This window comes from Papio anubis, chromosome 1, assembly GCF_008728515.1.
Source record: "Papio anubis isolate 15944 chromosome 1, Panubis1.0, whole genome shotgun sequence".
In the NCBI taxonomy this organism is placed as follows: Eukaryota; Metazoa; Chordata; class Mammalia; order Primates; family Cercopithecidae; genus Papio; species Papio anubis.
In genome coordinates this window covers 187,559,981-187,583,943 of record NC_044976.1, presented here as the reverse complement: position 1 = coordinate 187,583,943, position 23,963 = coordinate 187,559,981, and the positions used below count along the sequence as shown (strand labels likewise).

At 34.6% G+C, this 23,963-nt stretch overlaps 1 protein-coding gene across 19 annotated transcripts in view; it reads left to right on the top strand.

Moving 5' to 3' along the window:
• The window catches only part of RABGAP1L (RAB GTPase activating protein 1 like), a 786,378-nt gene that overhangs the window by 111,309 nt on the left and 651,106 nt on the right, over positions 1-23,963 (top strand). For 16 of the 19 annotated variants that reach the window (XR_004181472.1, XR_004181455.1, XR_004181462.1 and 13 more), the window contains 3 exons: positions 4,618-4,684; positions 9,302-9,404; positions 13,111-13,277. Coding sequence is in view for 14 of the 19 variants with exons in the window: in XM_031661559.1 (XP_031517419.1) it covers positions 4,618-4,684; positions 9,302-9,404; positions 13,111-13,277 (337 nt within the window). In the remaining 5 variants the exon portion in view is untranslated. The remainder of the gene's footprint in view (positions 1-4,617; positions 4,685-9,301; positions 9,405-13,110; positions 13,278-23,963) is intronic. The other 3 variants (XM_031661930.1, XM_031661890.1, XM_031661676.1) reach the window with 3 other exon arrangements.

Genomic DNA, 23,963 nt, shown 5'->3' with positions numbered 1-23,963 from the left:
GTCTGCGGGAGTGCTGACACTGTTGCTATTCAGTGGACTCTACATATGCAACCAGAGGAGCTTTGTGAAGATGAACTTATCAGCGTAAATAAGGAAAGTGGTTGTGATGAAAAGGATGAATGTTCCAGGGGAAATGACTCTGGCGAATTTTTCACATTAAAGGAACTCTCGGAGCTATTTCACAACACTGAATATGCAAAGGATAAAGTTTGGAAGCTAATCCAAACTTAGAAAGGAATATGACAACTTGCCAAGAAAGAAAAGATACTTTGTATTGTAAATTGTATGAGAAGGCAGCAAGCACTCTTCAATATATTCTTGATAAGTTTTTTTTCAAATAATTAAAATACTTTAATTTTTGTGCTTCAACAACGAAGTGCTAAATAAATAATAGTTTTACTTTTTAACAATTGTCCTGTACATTTATAACTGAAAATAAGAGAGTTTTTGAAGTTTGGACAAAAATTTTTAAGGGTTACTGAAGAATCATAATTTTTCCCTTTGAAAATATGATCATTTTATATACAGTTTTAGCTTATATGTTTATTTTTATGGTTCTACACCACCGTACATAGTGACAAATGCCTGTGTATCTTTCTCTACTTCAGTCTTTCTAGTAAGGGAAATAACAGTCTCATTGACACAATAGAAGATTTGCCCAATTATCTTTCTGCTTTAGCCCCTTTGGGGAGACTGACTGAGATTCCAACTTTTATGAAATTATTTAGTTTTAGTGTTTTGCATAAAGTTTTGAAAAACTATGATTACATTATAGATTTTCTTATTTGCAGTTCTATTTTCCCCTTAATTTTCTTTTTCTTTTTTTTTTTTTGACAGTAACTGTTTATTGCTTGCTTACTCTGCAACAATGCTTCCTAGAATAGTGTTTCTCAGTTCTTGTGAGATACAATTTTTGCTCCTTGATTTATACAAGTACATTTATACTAGTTGGGTAATGATCTAAGTTTTAATATTTGTTTTTTAAATTATACTTTAAGTTCTAGGGTACATGTGCACAACGTACAGGCACTGTCACTTTTTCATTTTTAATAATAAAAGTTTAGTACAGCAAGAGACAGTGTTCTTGTCCTCTCTTTCTCTCTCCTTCCCTACCTTCCATTTTTATCTTCATGGAGATATATATAATTCCTAATGATTTGATAAGCTAAAGGTAAAAGTTTTTAAAAAATTAGTTTCATATTGCAGGACATTAATACATCTGTTTTTCTCACTTTTTCCTGCAATTAAATCTAAAGTGTATTAGTGATATGGAGTTTTTGGTATTTGTTCTGGTGGTTAACTTGGTGTTAAAAGCTGCTTAAAGTTCTATTTTGAGTAAACACTAAGTACTACTATGAAAGGCAGAGCTTTCTCTTCTTAATGATAATGGTAATTATAATAATGACTTATAATTTTCAACCGCTTTATAGCTTACAGTGCATTTTTACCATGAGTTTTTTCATGTCAAGTTTACATTGATGTAATCAACATGAAAGCAAGTATTTGTACTTCAGAAATGTGGAAAGTGAGACTTTGAGGTCTGTGATTTGCCCAGGGTCCCTCAAGGAGTTTACAGTCTTTTACTGATAGCCCTTGGCAGGCTGAAATGTAAAAGACCATATAGTTTTGTAGTGATAAACATGGGCATGAATCACAGTCCTGTAACTTAGTAGCTATGTGGCTTTGGGCAAAACCATTCTTTTTGAAAATCAGTTTTATCATTTGTTATATGAAGGTTGCTTTGAAATTTGAATGCAACAGTATAGTAGAGCCTAGCTTAAAGTTAAGACATTGAATAAATAATATCCACTACTATGATAATAATTGATATAATAGCATCATCATCAGCTCATTCTCAGGAGGTTGATTTCAGTTTTTGAGTGAAATCAGCTAGCTATTCACTATATTATAAATTATGTTGGATGTCTCTTCTATACTTTGTTAATATTGTGTACTTACAGGTATTTTAGAACTAACAATATCAGATTCTAATTGCCTGTTTACTTACTTTCCCCCCACTATACTGTAAACTCCTTTAGAAAATAGGTGGGCTAGCAGTTTGCTTTTTACCTTATGAGTTAATAAGAGACCGTTGAATGCTTTGAACTCCCCAGTGAAACACTTAATACTCCCATTAGGTGTTAGTGTTACTAATAATATCTATCTAATTTCTGACACATTATTCTTAATAGATCTTGCTGGCCTCCATAGGAATCCTGATGTGCTTTAATGAAGTGTAATTTTGAAAATGACTAATACAGCTTGACAGAAAATGATTATGTAATTTAAGTGCTTAAAGTTCATGTATTACACTTTTCCTGTTTGCTAGAAGAGGGAGCTGAGTCCCAGGGGATTAGGTGCTTTCTCTAAGGTCATGCTGGTTGGTGGCAGGCCTTTTTTTTTTTTTTTTAATACAAGCCAGGAAAAGATTAGTGCATTAAAGATGATCAAAATAAGGTGATGAGTATTGCTACTTAAGAAAAATCCAAACCTCTAAGGCTCCTTTTGCAGTACAATGTAATATAGAAATATTATGCTAAGAAAATGTGAGATTTCATCTGTTTTATCATTCACCTGGAAGTGCTTGAGAAAAAAATGGCATTAAACTTTAACTTTTATTATAGCCATTAGAGATTACAAAAGGTAGGAGGGTGGGAGAGGGGGGTGAAGGTTAAAAGATTACCTGTTGGTTACAATGTTCAGTCTTTGGGTGATGGGTACTCTAAAAGCCCAGACAGACTTTAACACTACATAATGTATACATGTAAGAAATCGACACTTGTAATCTGTATGCCTATAAAAATAAAAATTAAAAAAAAATATTTTTCTGCCTTAAAAAACAAAAAATCCTTTAAATTTTAAAAAAGAACAGAAAGAAAGAGAGTATACATTCCAAACTGTTAGCATTGTTTCCCAAGGAGGCTGAGAGAAGGGAGAACTTGTTTTTTCTTTACATACTTTGGTAATTGTTAACTTATTGTGGTGACTAGATAATGGGTTTGTAATTTAAAGCCTATAATATAGAACATTGTTCATAAAACAAAAAAAATTAGAGATGCAAGCTGAAGCAAAGTATGTAAGGATGTGTGAGATAAATCTGTTCTCACTGACCTGACTTTTTAGAGGGACCAAATTTTATTTCTAAAAAAGAATTAAATTTTTATTCTTCCTTAGCAAGAATTTAGGGCAGTAGTATAAGAAATAGTGCAGTGAATTGCATGATTAATTATCATTTAATTTGTGTAGACAGTGTTTATTACAAGAATTCATAGGAGAGAGATCATAGCAATATATAGTTGAAATTATGAATACTAGAGTATAATTATTTCTCTTGTAGATTATATTTTTTGTTTACTGTATTTGAAAAGTTATCTTCAGAGCTTACCAACTTTAGCTTTGCTATGTACCTGATCATTTTTGGGGGCCAGAAGGAAGCCTTGAGCAAGTCATCCTCAAGCACTTATAGGAAGTATATATTTACTCCTTACTAAGCTTACATTTGGACAGGACCAGTGATCTTGCTCATGTAAGCATTAGCCATGATACTAGGAGAGTAAACCTTTAAAAAACAACAAGGATCAGAATCACAGCTGAGTGGTTAGCTGCCACTACTTTGAAATTGAAAAAATCTTATGTTTAATGTAGTTATATTTTTTACCCTTTCTATAAATTATTACACAGCATATCTTAAAATTTTGGGAAGCTACAATGAAAACATTCTTGTGTGTGGGTATGCATTGTTGGCAGAGGGACCCTGTGGACAGATTACATTGCTTCTCAAGTTATGGGACCTATAATATAGCAATATGAATTTGAGTAAATTGCTTAACTTCTCTGGACTTCACTTTGCTTACATGTAAAGTGGAGTTAATAGTAGCCTAACAAACATAAAAATCTTCAATTTAGCTGAATTTTAGAGCTTATGCAAATCCTTTACAAATAAAGTGGTAGTGTTGATGGGATTCCTAGAGCTTCTCTGGCATCAAGAAGCACAGAACAATATTAAATAGTTAACAGTGTATTAATAATATGTTGGATATGATATCTTCACTAATAGCACATTTAGTAATAAAATTTGTATAACTTTTTTTTAAAACGGAGGATATAGTATTAACATGCTACTTAGTGAACATGACTGTGGAGGGCCAGGGTAATAGTTTGCTTTCTTTTAAATCTGGTTGGATGCAAAGAGAGCATAGTGTCATCTTCTTATTTTTAAAAACCTCCTTTTTGGTTTAACTGGGTTAATGGATTTTGACCTATATGTTTGGAATAAGTCTAAGGCAAATAAAATCTCTTACCTTCCTAGAAACTAATTTGTTTCTCTGTACCATATTTTCTTTCAACGAATGATTTATGGCCACTTTTATGGCAGTTTCTTATCATTGGTAATCTTTTACGTGCAAATAAAGATCTGGAAATTTATATGACTTATTTCTGTGTGATTTTATTGTGTATCTTCATAAATAGTTATTTCTAGTGTTCTTAGAAAAAAACTAAAGCTTATTATAAATACAGAGCTCAGATTGTATAGTTATTGTAAAAAGGCTTTTTGCTCACTGGGCTTCTATATATTCTTGATACCTTATTTCTCCTTTTTTCCCCCAATATTTTCAGATGTTTTGGAATGTTATTAAGCCCAGGTCGAAACGTGAAGAACAGTGACATGCATTTACTGGATATGGTAATGATAATCTTAAGCACCTTAACCAAGTATAGATGATAGTTATTTTATATTTTACAAGTATTTTCTGTTTACAAATTTTGTCATATTGTCAAAATTATTTCTTGCAACTGTGTGATAGTAATAATTAAATTTGGAAACACATACTTAAAATTGTGAAAGAGGAATTCAGGACAGTTTCCACCAAAACAGTCATATGCAAGTTGAAAGCAAATAAAAGGATTGTGTTATGACAATGTCCATTTATTTTTTTGGCTTCTTAGAAAGATGTTTTTTCTTTGAACCTGTAGTAACAAGTACATAATTATAACAAGCATCTCCAGAGTGAATATGGTGCCTTTCATTTATTTTAATGCCCTGCTATTAATTTGAGTTCGTGACGGATACTTTTGTTTTCTTTAAAGTGTTTCCCTTTCTGAATTTCTTCTTGATTACCTGTCTTTAGCAAAGTATATTTATTCTAGGAGTAATATTTATTTAAGGAATGTCCTTAAAGGTTAATATATATTCAACAGTTGATATTTAGTGTAAAAGTAGCAAGCTATTTTAACTTTCAAATGGAAATACCTTCTAATATTGCAATTCGTGAAAACATTTAATTTGTGATTTAGAAATGTTATAGGAAACTAATCATCTTAGAGTAAGTGTAAAGTTTCTTAGTGAACTGAGATTCTTATATTTAGTGATAGTAAGCACTGTATGTTTTCATCTTTTCAGCTGTGTTTTGCAAATATCAGTTAAACATTACTAATTAGGTCAACTTTTTTTGAGTAATTTCATGGTAATATCAATATTGATTTTATAGCAGTACAGGAATGGTTTATTCAGGCTTTTGGGTACCTGTTTGTCTGCTAAGTGTTGTGTGAAGTGCTGAGGTTATGTATGTGAGTAAAATATAGCTCTTACCATCTGTGGGTTCATGGTCTTGTGGGAAACAAACCTTTTCAGTATCTGGTGGTACAACGAGCCGTAGAAATATAGAGGAAGCACTGCCTGAATAGGTCAGGTAAGGACAACCAGTTAAATTGAGTATGAAAACATAAATTAGATACTGATCTATGTCTCTTACATCTTTTTTTTTTAAACCACATATCAGTAATGAAAGTGGTTTTACCTAAGGCAAGTCATTAGCATTTTGGAGCCCTGAAAATTCCATGAGGAAGTAGATTAGGAGGATTGAGGTATTAAAAACTTTTAAGATCCTAGGTCCTAATTAATCATAGTCTTTCAGAGTTTAAAGGACTAAGATGAATTACTGCAGAGATTTGTCCATAAAACCTAAATTCAGATTACAGAATTACAGAACTGGTATAAACTTCTGAGGCCCCTTCACTGTGTCTCTCTAACTTTCAGAACAGTCCTCCCCACCTTCGAGTCCATATCTAAATCAAAAGAGTTGTGAGCATTCATGCTCTCAGACAGAGAAGGGGCTTATTTGCAATAAATAGTTGGGCAAATGAGAGGCTTGTATGTGCAATGATTATCAGTTGTGATTTGTTATTACCCAGTATTGTTAATCTTCATAGTGGACATTAAACCTCAGCTAGACTACTTCTAATGAAAAGAAACTCATTGCCTTCTGTTAAAGTCTAAGGGACAGTTCTGGTTATTACAAAGTTATTTTTTTATAATCACCTGAAATCATAGTTCTTGTAACTTTGCCTAATTAGTCTTAATTCTGCCCTCTAAAACAAGATATTAATACTTTTACTCCTTCTATGACACTCCCAAATATCATGTGATCCTCATGAAAGGAAAGTCCTACCTATAAATGAAGATATATTTTTCAGTGAAATAGCCAGATTACTTATATATAACAGTCACATGCAGAGTAAGAAAATTTCCGTGAATGATGTGCCATACTTTGAAGGTCATTCTGTAAGATTATAATGTATTTTTACTGTACCTTTTCTGTGTTTAGGTACACAAATAGTATTGTTATAATTGCTATAGTATTCGGTACAGTAACGTGCTGTACAAGTTTGTAGCCTCGGAGCAACAGGCTAGGTGTGTAGCCCCTATACCATCTAGGTTTTTATAAGTACAGTATATTCTATTTGCACAAAGAAATCACTTAATGACACATACCTCAGAATATCCCTAACATTAAGCAACAGATGACTCTGTGTGTGTGTGTGTGTGTGTGTGTGTGTGTACATACACAGTTTTTTTGGGAGAGTACAAGTAGTAGAGACTCCATTTTCTTCCAATAATGAGAATATATTTGGTCAAGATACTTGTAGGAATAAGGAAATTAGAATTTTATTTTTTATTTTTATTTTTTTTGAGACAGACTTGCTCTGTCACCCAGGTTGGAGTGCAGTGGCACAATCTCGGCTCACTGCAACCTCTGCCTCCTGGGTTCAAGTGATTCTCCTGCCTGATCCTCCCTAGTAGCTGGGATTACAGGTGTGTGCCACCACATCCAGCTAATTTTTATATTTTTAGTATAGACAGGGTTTCGCCATGTTGGCCAGGCTGATCTCGAACTCCTGACCTCAGGTGATCCGCCTGCCTTGGCCTCCCAAAATGCTGGAATTACATGTGTGAGCCACTGCACCTAGCCAAAAATGAGAATTTTTGATTCACAGTCCTGGATTCCTGGGAAAAGCCTAACAGTAAGGTACCAAGAAAAGCAGAAAACTCAGTAGAACCAGGTTTCTTGGAACTGGAACATAATTTAAAATTTTAAATTAAAGTCCTAGAGATTCCTCAGAAAGTTTGTGGATCTTTACAATTAACCATATATTAACACTAGACCAGTAGCTATACCCACAGTTAAAAATACATTTTATGTTGTAATCTAGCATACTCATAATGTGTATGGTGTATGTGCAAAAAAGCAAAAGTAAAAGTTTCATGAAACAGTTTTACATGTACGATGATTTCTGCTATTTTCTCTTCCACTTGCTCCCTCCCCCACTTACTGCCTCCCAGTATCTGCTTTTGTTTTTTTGTCTGTATAATTTATAATTTTAAGGTTTTTTTTTTTAATGTTTGTTTTCTCCATTTCTCTTACCACTTAACACTTTTCTAATACGTTGTACTTTATATATTTTTTCCCTACTTCATAATTGTTATAACTTTGTCTTATATGTGGCCTATCATAGCCTGACTCCTAATGAAAACCTTTTAGCTTCCACTGGTGACTACCCACTTTCTTTGGTATTTGTGGATTGAAAGAGATTTTGAGCACTCAAGCACAGCACAAGTTCTGATCTTGAAATGGATTGAATTCTTTTTGGGTCAGAAACCCGTTCCTGTACCAAACGGAGCCTTAATTAGGGAGTAGAGATGGAGGATGGGGGCCTGTGTACATGCCTGTGTGTGTGTGTGTGTCCTGTTCCAAATGGAGCCTTAATTAGGGAGTAAAGATGGAGGATAGGGGCCTGTGTACATGCCTGTGTGTGTGTGTGTGTGTGTGTGTGTGTGTGTGTGTGTGTGTGTCTGTAGAGGTGGAGAAAGAGACCGTAAACATGGTGAGTGTGTTGGTGAGTGGGTTTCGTTTACAAATGACCTTGAGTGTATTTCATCTCTGGAATGCATAGTCCCTGCACTCAAGCTACACAATCTGATTAGTGAAGTATTACTAATACACTAGAAAAATATACATAGTAATTACCACATGACTGACACAATTTTATAGGGGGTTCAGAGAAACATCTGTGAATGGGTAATAATGAAAAAAGGAAAGTTTTTCTCTTTGTTTTAGTCTGACCCTTTTAACAGTCTCTATTCATAATGTGAGGAAATTGCTACAAAAATTGAAGTATTGTAGATACTGTTCATTTGCATGTGGAAATACTTGTATGCTGCATGTTGTTCTTTCATGGAACAACATCTACCCCTCTCTCCACATACATATCCACAAGCTATAAGTAGCCTTGCTTATAGGAGTTGCTGGCTTTTTTAGTGAGAGTCGGCTTAGTAAAGTCTTAAAGAATGGAGGAGAAGAGGAAGGAGAGAAGGGAAGAAAGAGGGAGTAAGTGTAACAGTAGAGGGAGAGAGTTAATACACTTGGATGTTGCTTACAAACCAAAATTAGTCTCCTAATACTAATTTATGATTGTAAGAAAGTATACAAATACCTGACATACAGAAAATAGAAAAGTGTTAATTTTAAAGGTATTAATGGCCATAAACAAAATTAATATTTTAAGAATTCATTAAAAATTAGAATATTAGAAGAAAAATAACTTTCCCTACTGTGATTAGCTACTAGTTCAGTTTAACTGTCCTCAGCTAATTCTATATTATTGTTTTAATAGAAACCATATACATCCTATGTGTATATGAGATTTGGACAGTTGGCATCAAGATCAAGTTAAATATAACTTTGTAACAATATTATGTTTTTGTGATTCAGCATGTAAGTGTATGCCTCTTTTTACCCAAGGGTACATGTCTTTAAGTAGAAACCATGCTTGAAGAAAGCTGTAGAAGAATTTAATATTTAAATAAATGCCTTTGTAGGATGAAAAGAATTTACAGTGGATATAAAGCTGCTTGACTGTAAATCCAAATTTTAATACATTGTATTGCTTAAAGTAAGATATAATTTAAAGTAGTGATTTTTTTGGTATCTTTTATCAGTAATTACTGTTTGAATTTTTATAGGAATCCATGGGAAAGAGCTATGATGGGAGAGCTTATGTCATCACTGGCATGTGGAACCCCAATGCACCAATATTTCTGGCACTTAATGAGGAAACCCCAAAAGGTGACTTTTCTTAAAAGATCCCTTTTGTTTGCTTTACATTTTATATTATGATCAATGTTGTTTTGTCATGTTTTTTTAAAAATGTGGAACTCACTTAAAGTGAACATATTCTTTCTATTGAGAATTTGAGGTTCATTTTTGTTCTTTATGCTTCTATGGGGGAAATCTCCACTATTTAAAAAAATCCTCCCTAAAAGATATGTGAATGATTATTATTGTTATTATTTTCAGAGACAAGATCTCACTCTGTTGCCCAGGGTAGAGTATAGGGGCATTATAGCTCACTGTAACCTCAAACTCTCATGCTCAAGCAATCCTCCCACCTCAGCCTCCTTAGTAGCTATTAAATAGAACTACAGATGTGTGCTGCCATGCATGGCTAATTTTAAAATTTTATTTTTGTCATGCTTTGTTGCCCAGGCTTGTCTTGAACCTTTGGCCTCAACTGATCTTCTTGCCTCCCAAAGCACTGGGATTATAGATGTGAGCCACTGCACCTGGCCTAAATTAATTTTATTAGATTATAGAGAAAGCATTTGGGCTTTGGTTTTCATATACCACTATAGAGTTGTTTCATTTGTGGAGACTAGTGATAGAGAAATATTAAAGAAAATGATGAAAAGGAAATATTTTGGAATTTTGAATATTTAAAAAATATTATTTTAACTATTTTTGCATTATAGTTTACTTATAGTTTTCCATTTATTAATTATTGGCTCCAGTCTTTTGGCCTTTGGGATGCTAGAATATATATGAAATATTTCAGTTGTAGCAAATAGTTTCTTCTTAGTTTTTTACATTTTCATATTATTTATCATGTCTAGTATTGAACAGAATGTATAAATGTTAGTCACATTTTTCATTTTTCCATTGTGTTTTTTCGTTCCTACTTCATCCAGATAGCTGTTAATTGCCTATGTTTTTTGCCCCTTCATCATCTACTTTTAAACTAAATTTAAAGTTTTACCTGGTAAGTTACATTCCTACCCTAACTGCTTTACTGTCGTTAAACCATTAATTCATATTTACAATATAATGGATCAGTTTGTTTTATCATTAATTTTGTATTATTTAGTTTATACCCACAGTAGACTTTTGCTTAATGACAGGAAGCATTCGTGAATACTGATATGAAAATATAATATGTTTATGAAGGGCATTAAAATGATAATTATTCTTTCATTTCCTTAAAGATAGTATTCACCATTTATATAAATCACATGCATTTAATCATATATTAAGCTGTCTAAAAATGAGGGCTAAAAAAAAAAGATTATATAAAATTTAACTTTTCATTTATTAGCAGTAAATAATTTTTAGATCCACAATTTGTTATTTCTGGAGATAGGCTTGCAAATACCTGTAACCTTCTTTCTTATACCTGTTCAGAAGGAGGCCACGAAAATGATAAAAATAAGCCAGTTGACAGTTTTGAAGAACAAAATAGAAGAATTTTGCATATCAAGTTATAAAAATAGTTTTTGTGTTTTTAATGTAACACCTAATTTAGTTTCATTTTGCAATAAAATATATATTTGGTCCACAAATAAAAGAAAATTTATTCATAATTTATTAAAATAAACTATATGATAGTATAATAATATTCTGTTCCAAAGTATACGTTTTAAATTTAAAATTATCTCATATGCCACACAAAAATGTTGCCCTGATTTTTAAAATTTCTAAGTGATGTCCTTGAAATTACACATTACTCAGAAAATTTGTGATCAAATAAAGTTTGATATTTATGGAAGACGTTTAGGCCCTGAGAGATGAAAATTCTTGGATCTTTCCACTGCACTAAGATTCAGTTGAGTGTTATATTCTGTCTTGTGTTATTCTTACTCTTTTCTCTAAGTTCCTTCAGGTCAAGTACAATGTCTAACAAATTTTAGTTTCTCTTGAATTGGCAGGTGTATTTAGTAAGACTGTAATTAGTAAGAATGTAATAAAATTGTTATTGAATTTAATATAAATAGAGAAGTAGCTGATGAATCTGAATGTTATATAATATTTAAAAACACTATTGAGGGTTTCCTCCAATGGTGGCCTTGGTTATTTGGACTTTCCTTTAACAGAGAACTAAAAATTGTAGCGAAAATAAGTTTTAAAAAATATTTAAAAAGGAATGAGGAAATTACAAAATAGTATGGAATGACCAGGCCATAGATTCAAAAACCTCAATGAGGCCAGTTGTGGTGGCTCACGCTTGTAATCTCAGCACTTTGGGAGGCTGAGGGGGGTGGATCACCTGAGGTCAGGAGTTTGAGACCAGCCTGGCCAACATGGTGAAACTCCGTCTGTACCAAAAATATTTTGAAAATTAGCTGGGCCTTGTGGCAGGCGCCTGTAATCCCAGCTACTTGAGAGGCTGAGGCAGGAGAATTGCGTGAGCCCTGGAGGCAGAGGTTGCAGTGAGTCAAGATCGCTCCATTGTACTCCAGCCTGGGTGACAGAGTGAGACTCCTCTCAAAACAAACAACAAAAACCTCAATGAATATCAAGCAGAGTAAATAAAATAAAATAAAATGAAATTCATGTTTCAACTCCTCATAGTGAAACTGAAGAAAACCTACAGACACTGGCCTAGATGATTCTAGATTCAAATTAAAGGAAGGCTGTGGCCTAGTAAACATTTCAAATCATAACTAGAATTTTGGCTGATAACACATATCGTCGTTGTCTAAAAGCACTTGTCAGGACTCTGATATATGTGTATATATATTTATACACACACACATATATATTCATATATGTGTGTGTGTGTGTATGTATATATATATATGAAAACTACACAGGACTATTTCTTTGGAACTTTGATTAATGATTTTCCTGAGGGTTAATATGTATTACAACAATGAGGGTACTGAAAAATCTCTGGAGACTTTTCTTGAAGCATACAGCATGGAAGTATTTATATCAGTGATGTGTGTTTTTTGAGACAGAGTCTCACTCTGGTTGCCCAGACTGGAGTGCAGTGGTGCAATCACGGCTCACTACAGCCTCAACCTCCTGAGCTTAGGTGATTCTCCCACGTCAGCTTCCTGAGTAGCTGGGACTACAGGCGCGCACAAACATGCCCAGCTAATTTTTTGTATTTTTAGTAGAGATGGGGTTTCGCCATGTTGCCCAGGTTGGTCTCGAACTCCTGGACTCAAGTAATCTGCCTGCTTTGGCTTCCCAAAGTTTTTTACAGTTGTAAACCATTGCGCCCAGCTTTCAATCACATTTTATGTATACAAGTTTAACATAGAGAAGGCTGAGTGTCTCTCTTGATTTGACAGTCCTTCCAGTGCAACTCATTAAACAAACCTAGTAATTTCTATTATCTTTTTTTATAAGATGAAGGGTTAAATCTCTGTGATTTTCTAGAGGTTCTCTGGGAAATCAGGTAGTTTTAGAGTAAAAGATATGCTTTATTATTGTATTCTATTTATTTTTATATTAAAGACCTAATTTGGGCAATGAAAAAAGAAAAATTGTCAGGTAATTTATTAATAGACACTTAGGATTATTAGTTCCTAAGAAACATGCTTGGAATACTTGCATACTTATTTAATCAAAATGTTAATAGAACATTTAAAAATAAACATAGAAGGTATTACAATTGTAAAGAACATTAATTCTTTCATAAGTGAGGAAACTTTGTTTAAAATAGTCAAGGAATACTAGAGCTAGCATAAAACCCAGAAACTTTCTACTACAGATAAGCGAGTATACATGACTGTGGCAGTGGATATGGTAGTCACAGAGGTGGTGGAGCCTGTTCGCTTTCTCCTGGAGACAGTAGTCCGTGTGTACCCTGCAAATGAGCGATTTTGGTATTTCAGCAGAAAGACTTTCACAGAGACTTTCTTCATGAGATTGAAACAGGTAGGACCTTTTTTTTCTCTTCATATAGTAACATATGTTTTTCTTTCCACACTTTTTTAATGCCAAGATAATTCCTGAAGTTGCAAAACAATACAGTTCCTCAAATAAATCAAATGATATTTGAACTCAACCAACAGAGTGTTTGAAAAATTCACATCTAGGTAATACTAGCTAAAAAACCCCAGCTAGTTTAATAATTATATACTTTCCCCTAGAAACCTGTAATGTATGAACCTTCTTAACAGAAATAGACTCTGTATATAAAACAACTTACCTACCCTTTATAAACAATTACTTAATGTCAAAAAGGCAGTGCACAGAAATATCATATGCTTATAAAATTTTAATGAAAATGTTTCCAAGAAATACCTAATTTCTATAGTTATTTCTACCTGTAATATTAGATAGACAATATTATCTGAACATCTTGTTTGACTCAGTAGTGAGGTTATAAAATTATTTTAATATTAAATGAACAAAATTATGGTTTCTATGATCTCAAATTAGGCAGTGTTAGTAGATAAAATATGTAATTTTTGTATTATAGCGAAGGAAGCAGATAATAATGAAAAATAGCTTGAATGCTAATTGTGAGTTTTTAAAAAATCAGGATAAAAATGCTCTGTTACAATAATGAACATCTTTTATATGCTGTTTTTGTTAGTAACTTCCGTTCTCCCAAGTTTTAAAATGCTTGCTGCTTCATATACTGTAATATGTGAACTGCTGTGTGATAAAAGCAGGCACCAGCACAGGGAACAAATACAGAAGCCTCTTACCCATTTTCATATTTTAAAAACTTGCCATGGATCATTTTGGCTTCGTATACTATGTACTTGGAAATTCTTGTGGTTTTAAAAAAATCTTTCATAAAATTATTATGGCTGTTATTTGACTCAGTTTTTATTACTGTGTGAACTGCTTTTATAGCATATTGTAATGAAGGTTATATGAGCAATATTCAAACTTCAGTCTCCTAAGCATCTTTTAATATTTTATTATGAGATTTTTTTTCTCTGTCTTCCTTCCTCCCCATCCTTCTGTCCTTCCTTTTGCAAAAAAATACCTTAGTTGTTATGACTATCCAATAATTCTTCATTTTGAGCCAAAGAATTATTCATAGTTGCATAATCGTGAATAAAGGAGCTGGAACTGTATAGAAAGTTGTCATTCTTCTAATGATGATAAATAATACATTATAATGTAAATTACACTTCCTAGAGATCTGAGAAAAAGTTAGGTTTTTCCCAGTTCTAGTACTTTTGACTATCTGTCCCCAGAGAGAGAGAGAGAGAGAAGTTAAAGTAATTGTTAAAATTCATGTAATTATTGCAAGACCTGAGACTACAACTCCTTACCTTAAACCAGAGTATGCTGCTGTAAGGCCATACTAGCATCTTTCTACAACTCCAAAGAGTGGGTTAGTTTGGGGTGGTTGATGGTAATCTGGAGATGTTGGTCTACACTATACAACATTAGTAGAAAGAATGAATTAGGTGATTACCTAATGCAATTCAAAGTAACCTTTGAAAATCTGGGTCTAGGCCATTACTACTTTAAAGAAATAGAGAGAATGCATTGATTTCAGTTCTAAGTGATTTAGACACCTAGAACTTTTTCTTTCATTCTGAGAGTGTTGGACTTACTGAATGAAACCAGAACTTGTCCTGTACCCAGACAGGATTAGACCAGACTCCTCGGGGCAACACCAAAGTAGATGAGATGCCCTGTTCCCAAACTGTTTTTTCTTGGCAGCTTTCTTCTCTTAAATATAGCAGGACTTTATGTGTGGGCAGTGGGGATGTATGAAAGTCTGCTTTGTTCCTGTTTAGCGTCCTCTCAGGGCCAAATGGCATTTCATTTCATTCATTGTCCATTTACTGGGAGCAAGGAGAGCACTTAACAAGAGGACAGAAACTAGAAGCTGGGAAAGTAAACTAGAGAAAGTCCTTTTGTGCCCGGAATTTGTTCCTTCTGGTGAGTTCTTGGTCTCGCTGACTTCAAGAATGAAGCTGCGGACCCTTGTGGTGAGTGTTACAGTTCTTAAAGATGGTGTGTCCGGAGTTTGTTCCTTCAGATATTCAGATGTGTCCGGAGTTTGTTCTTCCGGTGGGTTCGTGGTATCGCTTACTTCAGGAGTGAAGCCGCAGAGCTTTGCAGTGAGTGTTACAGCTCTGAAAGGTGGCGCATCTGGAGTTGTTTGTACTGCCTTGTGGGTTTGTGGTCTGGCTGGCTTCAGGAGTGAAGCTGCAGACCTTCACAGTGAATGTTACAGCTCATAAAGGTAGTGTGAACCCAAAGAGTGAGCAGCAGCAAGACTTACTGCAAAGAGCAAAAGAACAAAGCTCCTACTGCATGGACGGGTACCTGAGCGGGTTGCCGCTGCTGGCTGGAGTGGCCAGCTTTTATTCTCTTATTTGTCTCCGCCCACATCCTGCTGATTGGTCCATTTTATGGAGTGCTGATTGGTCCGTTTTTACAGAGTGCTGATTGGTGCATTTACAAGCCTTTAGCTAGACACAGAGCACTGATTGGTATGCTTTTACAGAGTACTGATTGGTGTGTTTACAAACCTTTAGCTAGACAGAGCGCTGATTAATGCGTTTTTACAGAGTGCTGATTGGTGTGTTCACAAACCTTTAGCCAGACGCAGATTGCTGATTGGTGCATTTACACTCCTTTAGCTAGACAGAAAAGTTCTCCAACTTCCCACTGGACCCAGAAGCCCAGCCGGCCTCACCTCTCACCTTGACCTGAGGTCTAACGGGAGTAGACATTAATTAGGTGTAAGTGGGAAACACCAAGCATAAATGCCCAGACAACCGGAAAGACTGGGAAGCACAATAGTTGATGATGAAAGGCAAGTAGGCCCCTGAGCATGTGAAACTTTGGAGTCTACGTTCAGAGTTCTTTTGGAAATCAACTTTATTGAGGTAGTTAGCATACAGTAAAGTGCACCCATTTAATAGTACATCTTGATGAGCTTTGACAAATTTATACACATGAATAACCACCACCAAAATTAAGATCCCTCACTCTTAAAAGTTCCATCATGTCCTTGCAGCTAATCTTTCCCACCCTCAGCCTCAGGCAACCACTGATGTGCTTTCTGTCATTGTAGATTAGATATACAGTAACTGGAATCATACGCTTCTTTTATGTAAAAGCTTTCTTCGTGTAACAATGCTTTTGAGATCCATCCATGTTGTATGTCATTTGTTAATCTTTTTATTGCTGAATGTTATTCCTTTGTATGGATGTACCACAATTTATTAGATCTGTTGGAAATTTAAGTTGTTTCTGTTTTTGGTTAGTGTGGTTAAAGCTCCTATGTCTTTCTGTGTACATAGATTTTCATTTCTTTTGGGCTGATAACAGGAAATGGAATTGCTGTGTGGTATGGTAAGTAGAAACTGCCAAACTGTTTTCCACAGTGCTTGACCACTTTATTTTCCCTCCAGCAGTATATGTGTGTCCCAATTTCTCCTCATCTTTGCCAGCCTTTTAAATTGTATTTAGTATTGTCAGTCTTTTAAATTGTAGCTATTCTTAGGGGTGTGTAGATGTATCTCATTGCAATGTCAATTTGTATTTCACATTGAGTAATGATTTTGAGCATTTTTTTCTTGTGCTTATTAATCATTCATATATCTTCTTTATAAAATGTCTATCTAAAATTTTTGTCCACTTTTTGTTTGTCTTACTGAGTTGCAGGAGTTCTTTATGTTTTCTGAATATATTTTCTTTTGTCAGATACACATATTTCAAATAGTTTCTTCCTGACAGTGGCTTGCCTTTTTATTTTAAACTGAATGTCTTTTGAAGAACTGAAATTTTACATTTTGATGAAGTCATATTAATATTTTATTATTTTTGCTTTTCTTGTGTCCTATGTAAGGAACTTTTACCTACCCCAAGGTTGTGAAGATGTTCTTTATGTTTTCCTGTAGAGACTTTATAGTTTCAGGCCTTTTATCCATTTTCTGTTAATTTTTATGTATGGCATGAAGGCTTGAGGTCATCTACATCGCTCTCATATGGGTATACAGTTGTTCCAGCATCATTTGTTGGAAAGACTCTTTCATCTATAGAATTAGTTTGTCTAAAATTAATTGACTGTAGATGTATAAGTCTGTTTCTGGGACATTATTTCTCTTCCCTTGATTTCTATGTGAGTACTACACAGTCTTGATCATTACAACTTTATATTATGTAATAAAGTCTGTGTTGTAAGCTTCCCAACCTTTCTCATTCTTAAAGTTGTTTTATTTGTTGCAGGTTCTTTGCATTTCCATCTGAATTTTAGGATGAGTTTGTCAGTTTGTAGAAAAATGCATGCCCAGGCTGGATGCAGTGGCTCACACTGGTAACCCTAGCACTTTGGGAAGTTGAGGCAGGAGGATCACTTGAGGCCAGGAGTTTGAGACCAGCTTCGGCAACATAGCAAGACTCACTTTGTAAAAAAAAGTAAAATAAAATTATCCAAGTATGGTGGTGCACACTTGTATCCCAGCTACTCAGGAGGCTGAGGTGGGAGGATTGCTTGAGCCCAGGAGTCTGAGGCTTCAGTCAGCCGTGATCATGCCGCTTGCACTCCAGCCTGGGCCACAGAGTGACACCCCATCTCTAAAAAATAATAATAAAGAAAAATGCATTCCCAGATTTTGACTGAGAATGCTTGGAATATGTATATGATTTTGGGAAGAGTTGCTTTTTTTTTTGACATGAAGTCTCAACCTGTCGCCCAGGCTGGAGTGCAGGGCACCATCCCAGCTAACTGCAACCTCTGCCTCCCAGGTTCCAGTGATTCTTCTGCCTCAGCCTCCCAAGTAGCTGGGCTTACAGATACTCACCACCATGCCTGGCTAATTTTTGTGTTTCTAGTAGAGACGGGGTTTTGCCATGTTGGCCAAGCTGGTCTCGAATTTCTGACTTCAAGTGTTCCTCTCTCCTCGGTCTCCCAAAGTGTTGGGATTACAGGAGTGAGCAACTGCACCTGTCCTCTAAGAGTTGCTGTCTTAAAAAGAGTGAGTTTTCAATAAACATGGCCTATCTCATGGAATATCACTTCTTTTATTTAGCTCTTCTTTATCTCAGCAGTTATGTCACTTTTAGTATAAAGGTTTTACACATACTTTAATTTATCTCTACCTAGTTCATGAATTTTTCATCTCAGGGTATAATTGACAAAATGGAATAGACTTAAGGTGTACAATGCAATGATTTGATACATATATATAGTGAAATGATTACCAAAATCAAGTTAGTTAACACATCTGTCACCTCACGTAAGTTACCTTTTTGTGTGTATGTGGAGAACACTTAAGATCTACTACTGTTAGCAGATTTCAAGTACACAATACAATATTGTTAACTATAGTCACCATGGACTGTATTCATCTTATAACTGAAAGTTTTTACCCTTTGATCAGCATCTCACTTTTTCCCCCAAATCCCGTCTCCTGGCAATCACCATTCTACTCTCTTTCTATGAGTTTAACTTTTTTAGACTAGTTAAAAATGAGATCATACAGTATTTGTCTTCCTAGTCTAGCTTTTTTTTTACTTAGCATAATGCTTTCCACCTTTACCCATGTTACTGCAAATGATAGAATTTTCTTCTTCTTTATGGCTGAGTCATATTCCATTATCTTCATGTATGTGTATATATATTCATTCATTCATTGACAGACACATTTCCATGTCTAGTGAATAATGTTGCAATGAACATGGAGTGCAGATATCTCAAGATACTGACTTTGTTTCCTTCAGATATATACCCAGCAGTGTGATAGCTAGATTATGTGGTAGCTCTATTTTATATTTTTTGAGGAATCTTTGTACTGTTTTTCATACTGGCTGTACCAGTTTACATTCCTACCATCAGTGTGCAAGGGTTCTGTTCTCACCAACATTTGTTATTTCTTGCCTTTTTTTCTTTTTTTTTTCTGTGATAGGGTCTCATTATGTTGCCCAGGCTGGTTTCAAACTTCTGGGCTCAGCTGATCCTCCTACCTTGGCCTCCCAAAGTGTTGAGATTATAGGCATGAGCCACTGTGCCTGGCCATATTTCTTGTCTTTTTAATAATAACCATTCTAATGGGTGTGAGGTAATATCTCATTGTGGTTTTGACTTGCATTTATTTCTTTGAAGATTAGTGATATTGAGCACCATATCATGTATCTGTTGGCCATTTGTATGTCTTCCTTGGAAAACTCTCTATTCCAGTTTTTTGTCCATTTTCTAATTAGAGTATTTGGTTTGTTTCTTTTTTTTTGCCATTGAACTGTATGATACACACACAGACACACACACACACACAGACACACACACACACGCCCCTTATCAGATACATGTTTGCACATATTTTCCCCCTTCCATAGGTTGCCTTTTCATCTTGTTGAATATTTCCTTTGCTATGCAGAAGCCTTTTAGTTTCCTGTAGTTGTGCTTGTTTATGCTTTTTTTGGCCTATGCTTTTGGGGTCATATTCAAAAAATAATTACCAAGACCAGTGTAAAGGAATTTTTCCCCTGTATTTTCTCCTAGGAGTTTTATGGTATCAGGTCTTAAATATAAGTCTTTTTGTCTATTTTGAGTTAATATTTGTGAAAGATAAAAGATTGGAGTCCAATTTTAATTCTTTTGCAGATGAATATCTAGTTTTCCCAGAATCATTTATTACAGAACTACGTATGTGTGGGCTTACTTCTGGGCTCTCAGTTTTGTCTCATTGGTCTGTGTGTTTTTATGCCAATACACTATTGTTTTGATTATTATAGCTTTGTAATATATAGAAATAAGGAAGTGTGATGCCTCCAGCTGTATTTTGTTTTATTTTCCAAGATTGCTATGGATATTTGGGTTCTATATGAATTTTAGGATTGTGAAAAATGCCATTGGGATTTTGATAGGGATCACATTGAATCTATAGATTTCTTTGGATAGGATGGACATTTCAACAATATTTTTTCAATCCATGAACGTGAGATATCTTTCCATCTATTTGTGTCATTTTCAGTTTCTTTCATCAGTGTCTTACAGTTTTGTTTTTTGTTGTTTTGTTTTGTTTTGTGACGGAGTCTTGCTCTTTTCGCCCAGGCTGGAGTAGAGTGCTGTGATTTCGGCTCACTGCAACCTTCACCTCCCAGGTTCAAGCTATTCTCTTGCTTTAGCCTCCTGAGTAGCTGGGATTACAGGTGCCTGCCACCACGCCTGGCTAATTTTGTACTTTCAGTAGAGACAGGTTTTTTATGTTGGCCAGACTTGTCTTGAACTCCTGACCTCAGGTGATCTGCCTGCCTTGGCCTTCCAAAGTGCTAGGATTATAGGCATGAGATACCGTGCCCGGCCGACGTCTTATAGTTTTCAGTGTATGGATCTTTCACTGCCTTGGTTAAATTTATATCTAAGGGATTTTTTGTTGGTATGCCACTGTAAATGGGATTTTTTTTACATCTATTTTTCAGATAATTTGTTGATTTCATATAGAAATACAAGCAAATTTTGAATGTTTTGTTTGTACCCTGTAACTAACAGTTTGTTCTAACAGTTTTTTTTTGGTGGAGTCATCAGAATTTTCTATGTAATAGGATCATGTCATCAACAAACAATTTAACTTTTTCATTTCCAATTTGGATGCCTTATCTTTCCCAGTTGCTCCTGCTAGGACTTTCAGTACTATGTTGAATAGAAGTGGTGAGAGTGGGCACTCTGTGGGTTTGTCATATATGGCCTTTCTTATTTTGGGGGGTACATTCCTTCTATACCCAATTTATTGGGCATTTTTATCATGAAAGGATGTTGAATTTTGTCTTTTTTCTGAATCTATTGAGAAGGTCATATGATTTTTATGGTTTATTAATGTGGCTTATCACATTTATTGATTTGTGTATGCTGAATCATCTTGCATCCCAGGGATGAATACCATTTGATCATGTTGTATGATCTTTTTACTGTGCTGTTGATTTCAGCTTGCTGGTGTTTTGCTGAGAACTTTTGCACCTGTGTTCATTTGGATTATTGGCTTGTAGTTTTCTTGTGATGTCTTTGTCTGGCTTTGGTATCAGGGTAATGCTGGCCCCATGAAATGAGTTTGCAAGTATTTCCTCCTCCTCAGTTTTTTTTGAAGGAGTTTGTGAAGGATTAGCATTAAATGTTTGGTGAAATTCAGTAGTAAAACCATCAGGTCCTGGACTTTGCTTTGCTGGGAGACTTTTTATTGCTGATTCAGTCTTCTTATTCTTTATTGGTCTGTTCAGATTTTCTGTTTCTTCATTATTTCATCTTGGTAGGTCGTATGTTTCCAGGAATTTATTATTCTAGGTTATCCATTTTGTTGGCATATAGTTGTTCATAATAGTCTCTTATGATCTGTTGTATTTCTGTGGTATCAGTTATAATGCTTCTTCTTTCGTTTGTAATTTTATTTATTTGAGTCCTCTCTCTTTTTTTCTGGGTTGTTCTAGCTAAAGTTTTGTCAAGTTTTGTTTATCTTTCCAAAAAACCAGCTTTTAGTTTTGTCCATTTTTCTGTTGTTTTACTATTCTCTATTTCATTTATTTCTACTCTAGTCTTTACTATTTTTTCCGTATGCTAATTTGGGTCCAGTTTTTTTCCCTAGTTTGCTGAGATGTAAAGTTAAGTTGTTTGAGGTCTTTTTTTTTTCCCCCCCGTAATGCAGACGTTTATCAATATAAACTTTCCCACTTAGAACTTCTTTTGCTTTATCCCATAAGTTTTGATATGTTGTATTTCCATTTTGTTTTTTCTTAGATATATTTTAAATTTTCTTTTGACCCATTGATTGCTTAGGAGTGTGTTCTTTAGTTTCTGTATATCTGAATTTTCCATTTTTCCCTCTGTTTTCATTTCTAGTTTTATACGTTTGTGATCAGAAAAGATACATGATATGATTTTAATTTTCTTGAATTTAAGACTTTTTTTGTGTGTCTTGACATATTTATTCTAAATACATGTGTGTGTGACAAGAATGTGTATTTTGCTGCTGTTGGATAGGATGTTCTTTATATGTCTGTTAGGTCCGTCTTTTCTAGAGTGTTGTTCAAATCTGTTGATTCCTTATGATTTTCTGCCTGCATGATCTATCTACTGTCAAGAGTGGCATAATAAAGTCCCCTCTATTATTATATTGTCATTTATTTCTCCTTACAGTTCTCTTAATGCTTGCTTTATAATGAGGTGCCTTGATGTTAGATATATTACTGTTTACAATAATTAAATCTTCTTGATGAATTGACCCCTCTTTCATTATATAATGATCTTCTTTGTCTTTTCTGACAATTTTGGACTTAAAGTCTAGTTTGTCTGATATAAATACAGCCACCCTGTTCTCTACTGGTTACCATTTGCATGGAATATGTTTTTCCATCTCTTCATTTTCAGCCTGTGTGTTCTCAAAGCTAAAGTGAGTCTCTTGTGGGTAGCATATTCGTGGATCTTAATTTTGTATCCATTCAGTCACTCTATATCTTTCTGTTTTTGTTTTGAGAAGGAGTCTTACTCTGTTGCCTAGGTTGGAGTGCACTGGTGACGTGACCTTGGCTCATTGCAGTCTCCATCTCCTTGGTTCAAGTGATTCTCCTACCTTAGCCCCATGAGTAGCTGGGATTACAGGTGCACACCACCATACCTAGCTAATTTTTGCATTTTCATTATAGACAGGGTTTCACTGTATTGACCAGACTGGTCTTGAACTCCTGACCTCAAGTAATCTGCCTGCCTCAGCCTCTCAAAGTGCTGGGATTACGGGTGTGAGCCATAGCACCCAGCCTACTCTATATCTTTTGATCGAATAATCCTTTTACCTTTAATTATTGGTAGGTAAGGACTTATTGTCATTTTGTTGATTTTTTAAATGGTTTGTAGTTCCTTTGTTCCTTTCTTTCTCTTTTGCTGTCTTTCTTTATAATTTGGTGACTTTTTGTGATGGTAGGCTTTTATTTCTTTCTATTAATCTTTTGTGTATCTACTACAGGATTTTGCTTTGTAATTACCATGAGGCTTACATAAAATATAATTATTACATCTTATTTTAAGCCAGTAACAACTCAACTGTGGTTGCATACAAAAATTCTACACTTTTTTGTCCCCCATCTCTCATGTTTTAGGTTATTGATGTTACAGCTTTTGATATTGTGTGCCCATTAAAATTATTTTAGCTATAATCATTTTTAATATGTTTGTTTTTACCTTTTTTACTAAAGTTGATAGTGATATACATACCACCACAAGAATATTAGCGAATTCTGATTTTGACTATCTATTTGTTTTTACCAGTGAGTTTTATACATTCATATGTTTTTACATTGTTAATTAGTATCCTTTCATTTCAGCTTGAAGATCTTTGGCATTTCTTATAAGGCAGATCTTAGTGATGATGAACTCCTTTAGTTTTTGTTTGTTGGGGAAAGTCTCTCTCTTTCATTTCTGCTGTACAGCTTTGCCAGGTGTAGTATTCTTGGTTGAGGGTTTTTTTTTTTTTTTTTTTTCCAATATATTGACTGTATTATTCCAGTCTTTCCTGCCCTGCAAGGTATCTGCTGAGGAATCCACTTATAGTCTTACAAGGGCTCTTTTGTATGTGACAAGGTGCTTTTCTCCTGCCATTTTCATAATTCTCTGTCTTTGACTTTTGACAATTTAATTATACTATGTCCTGGTGT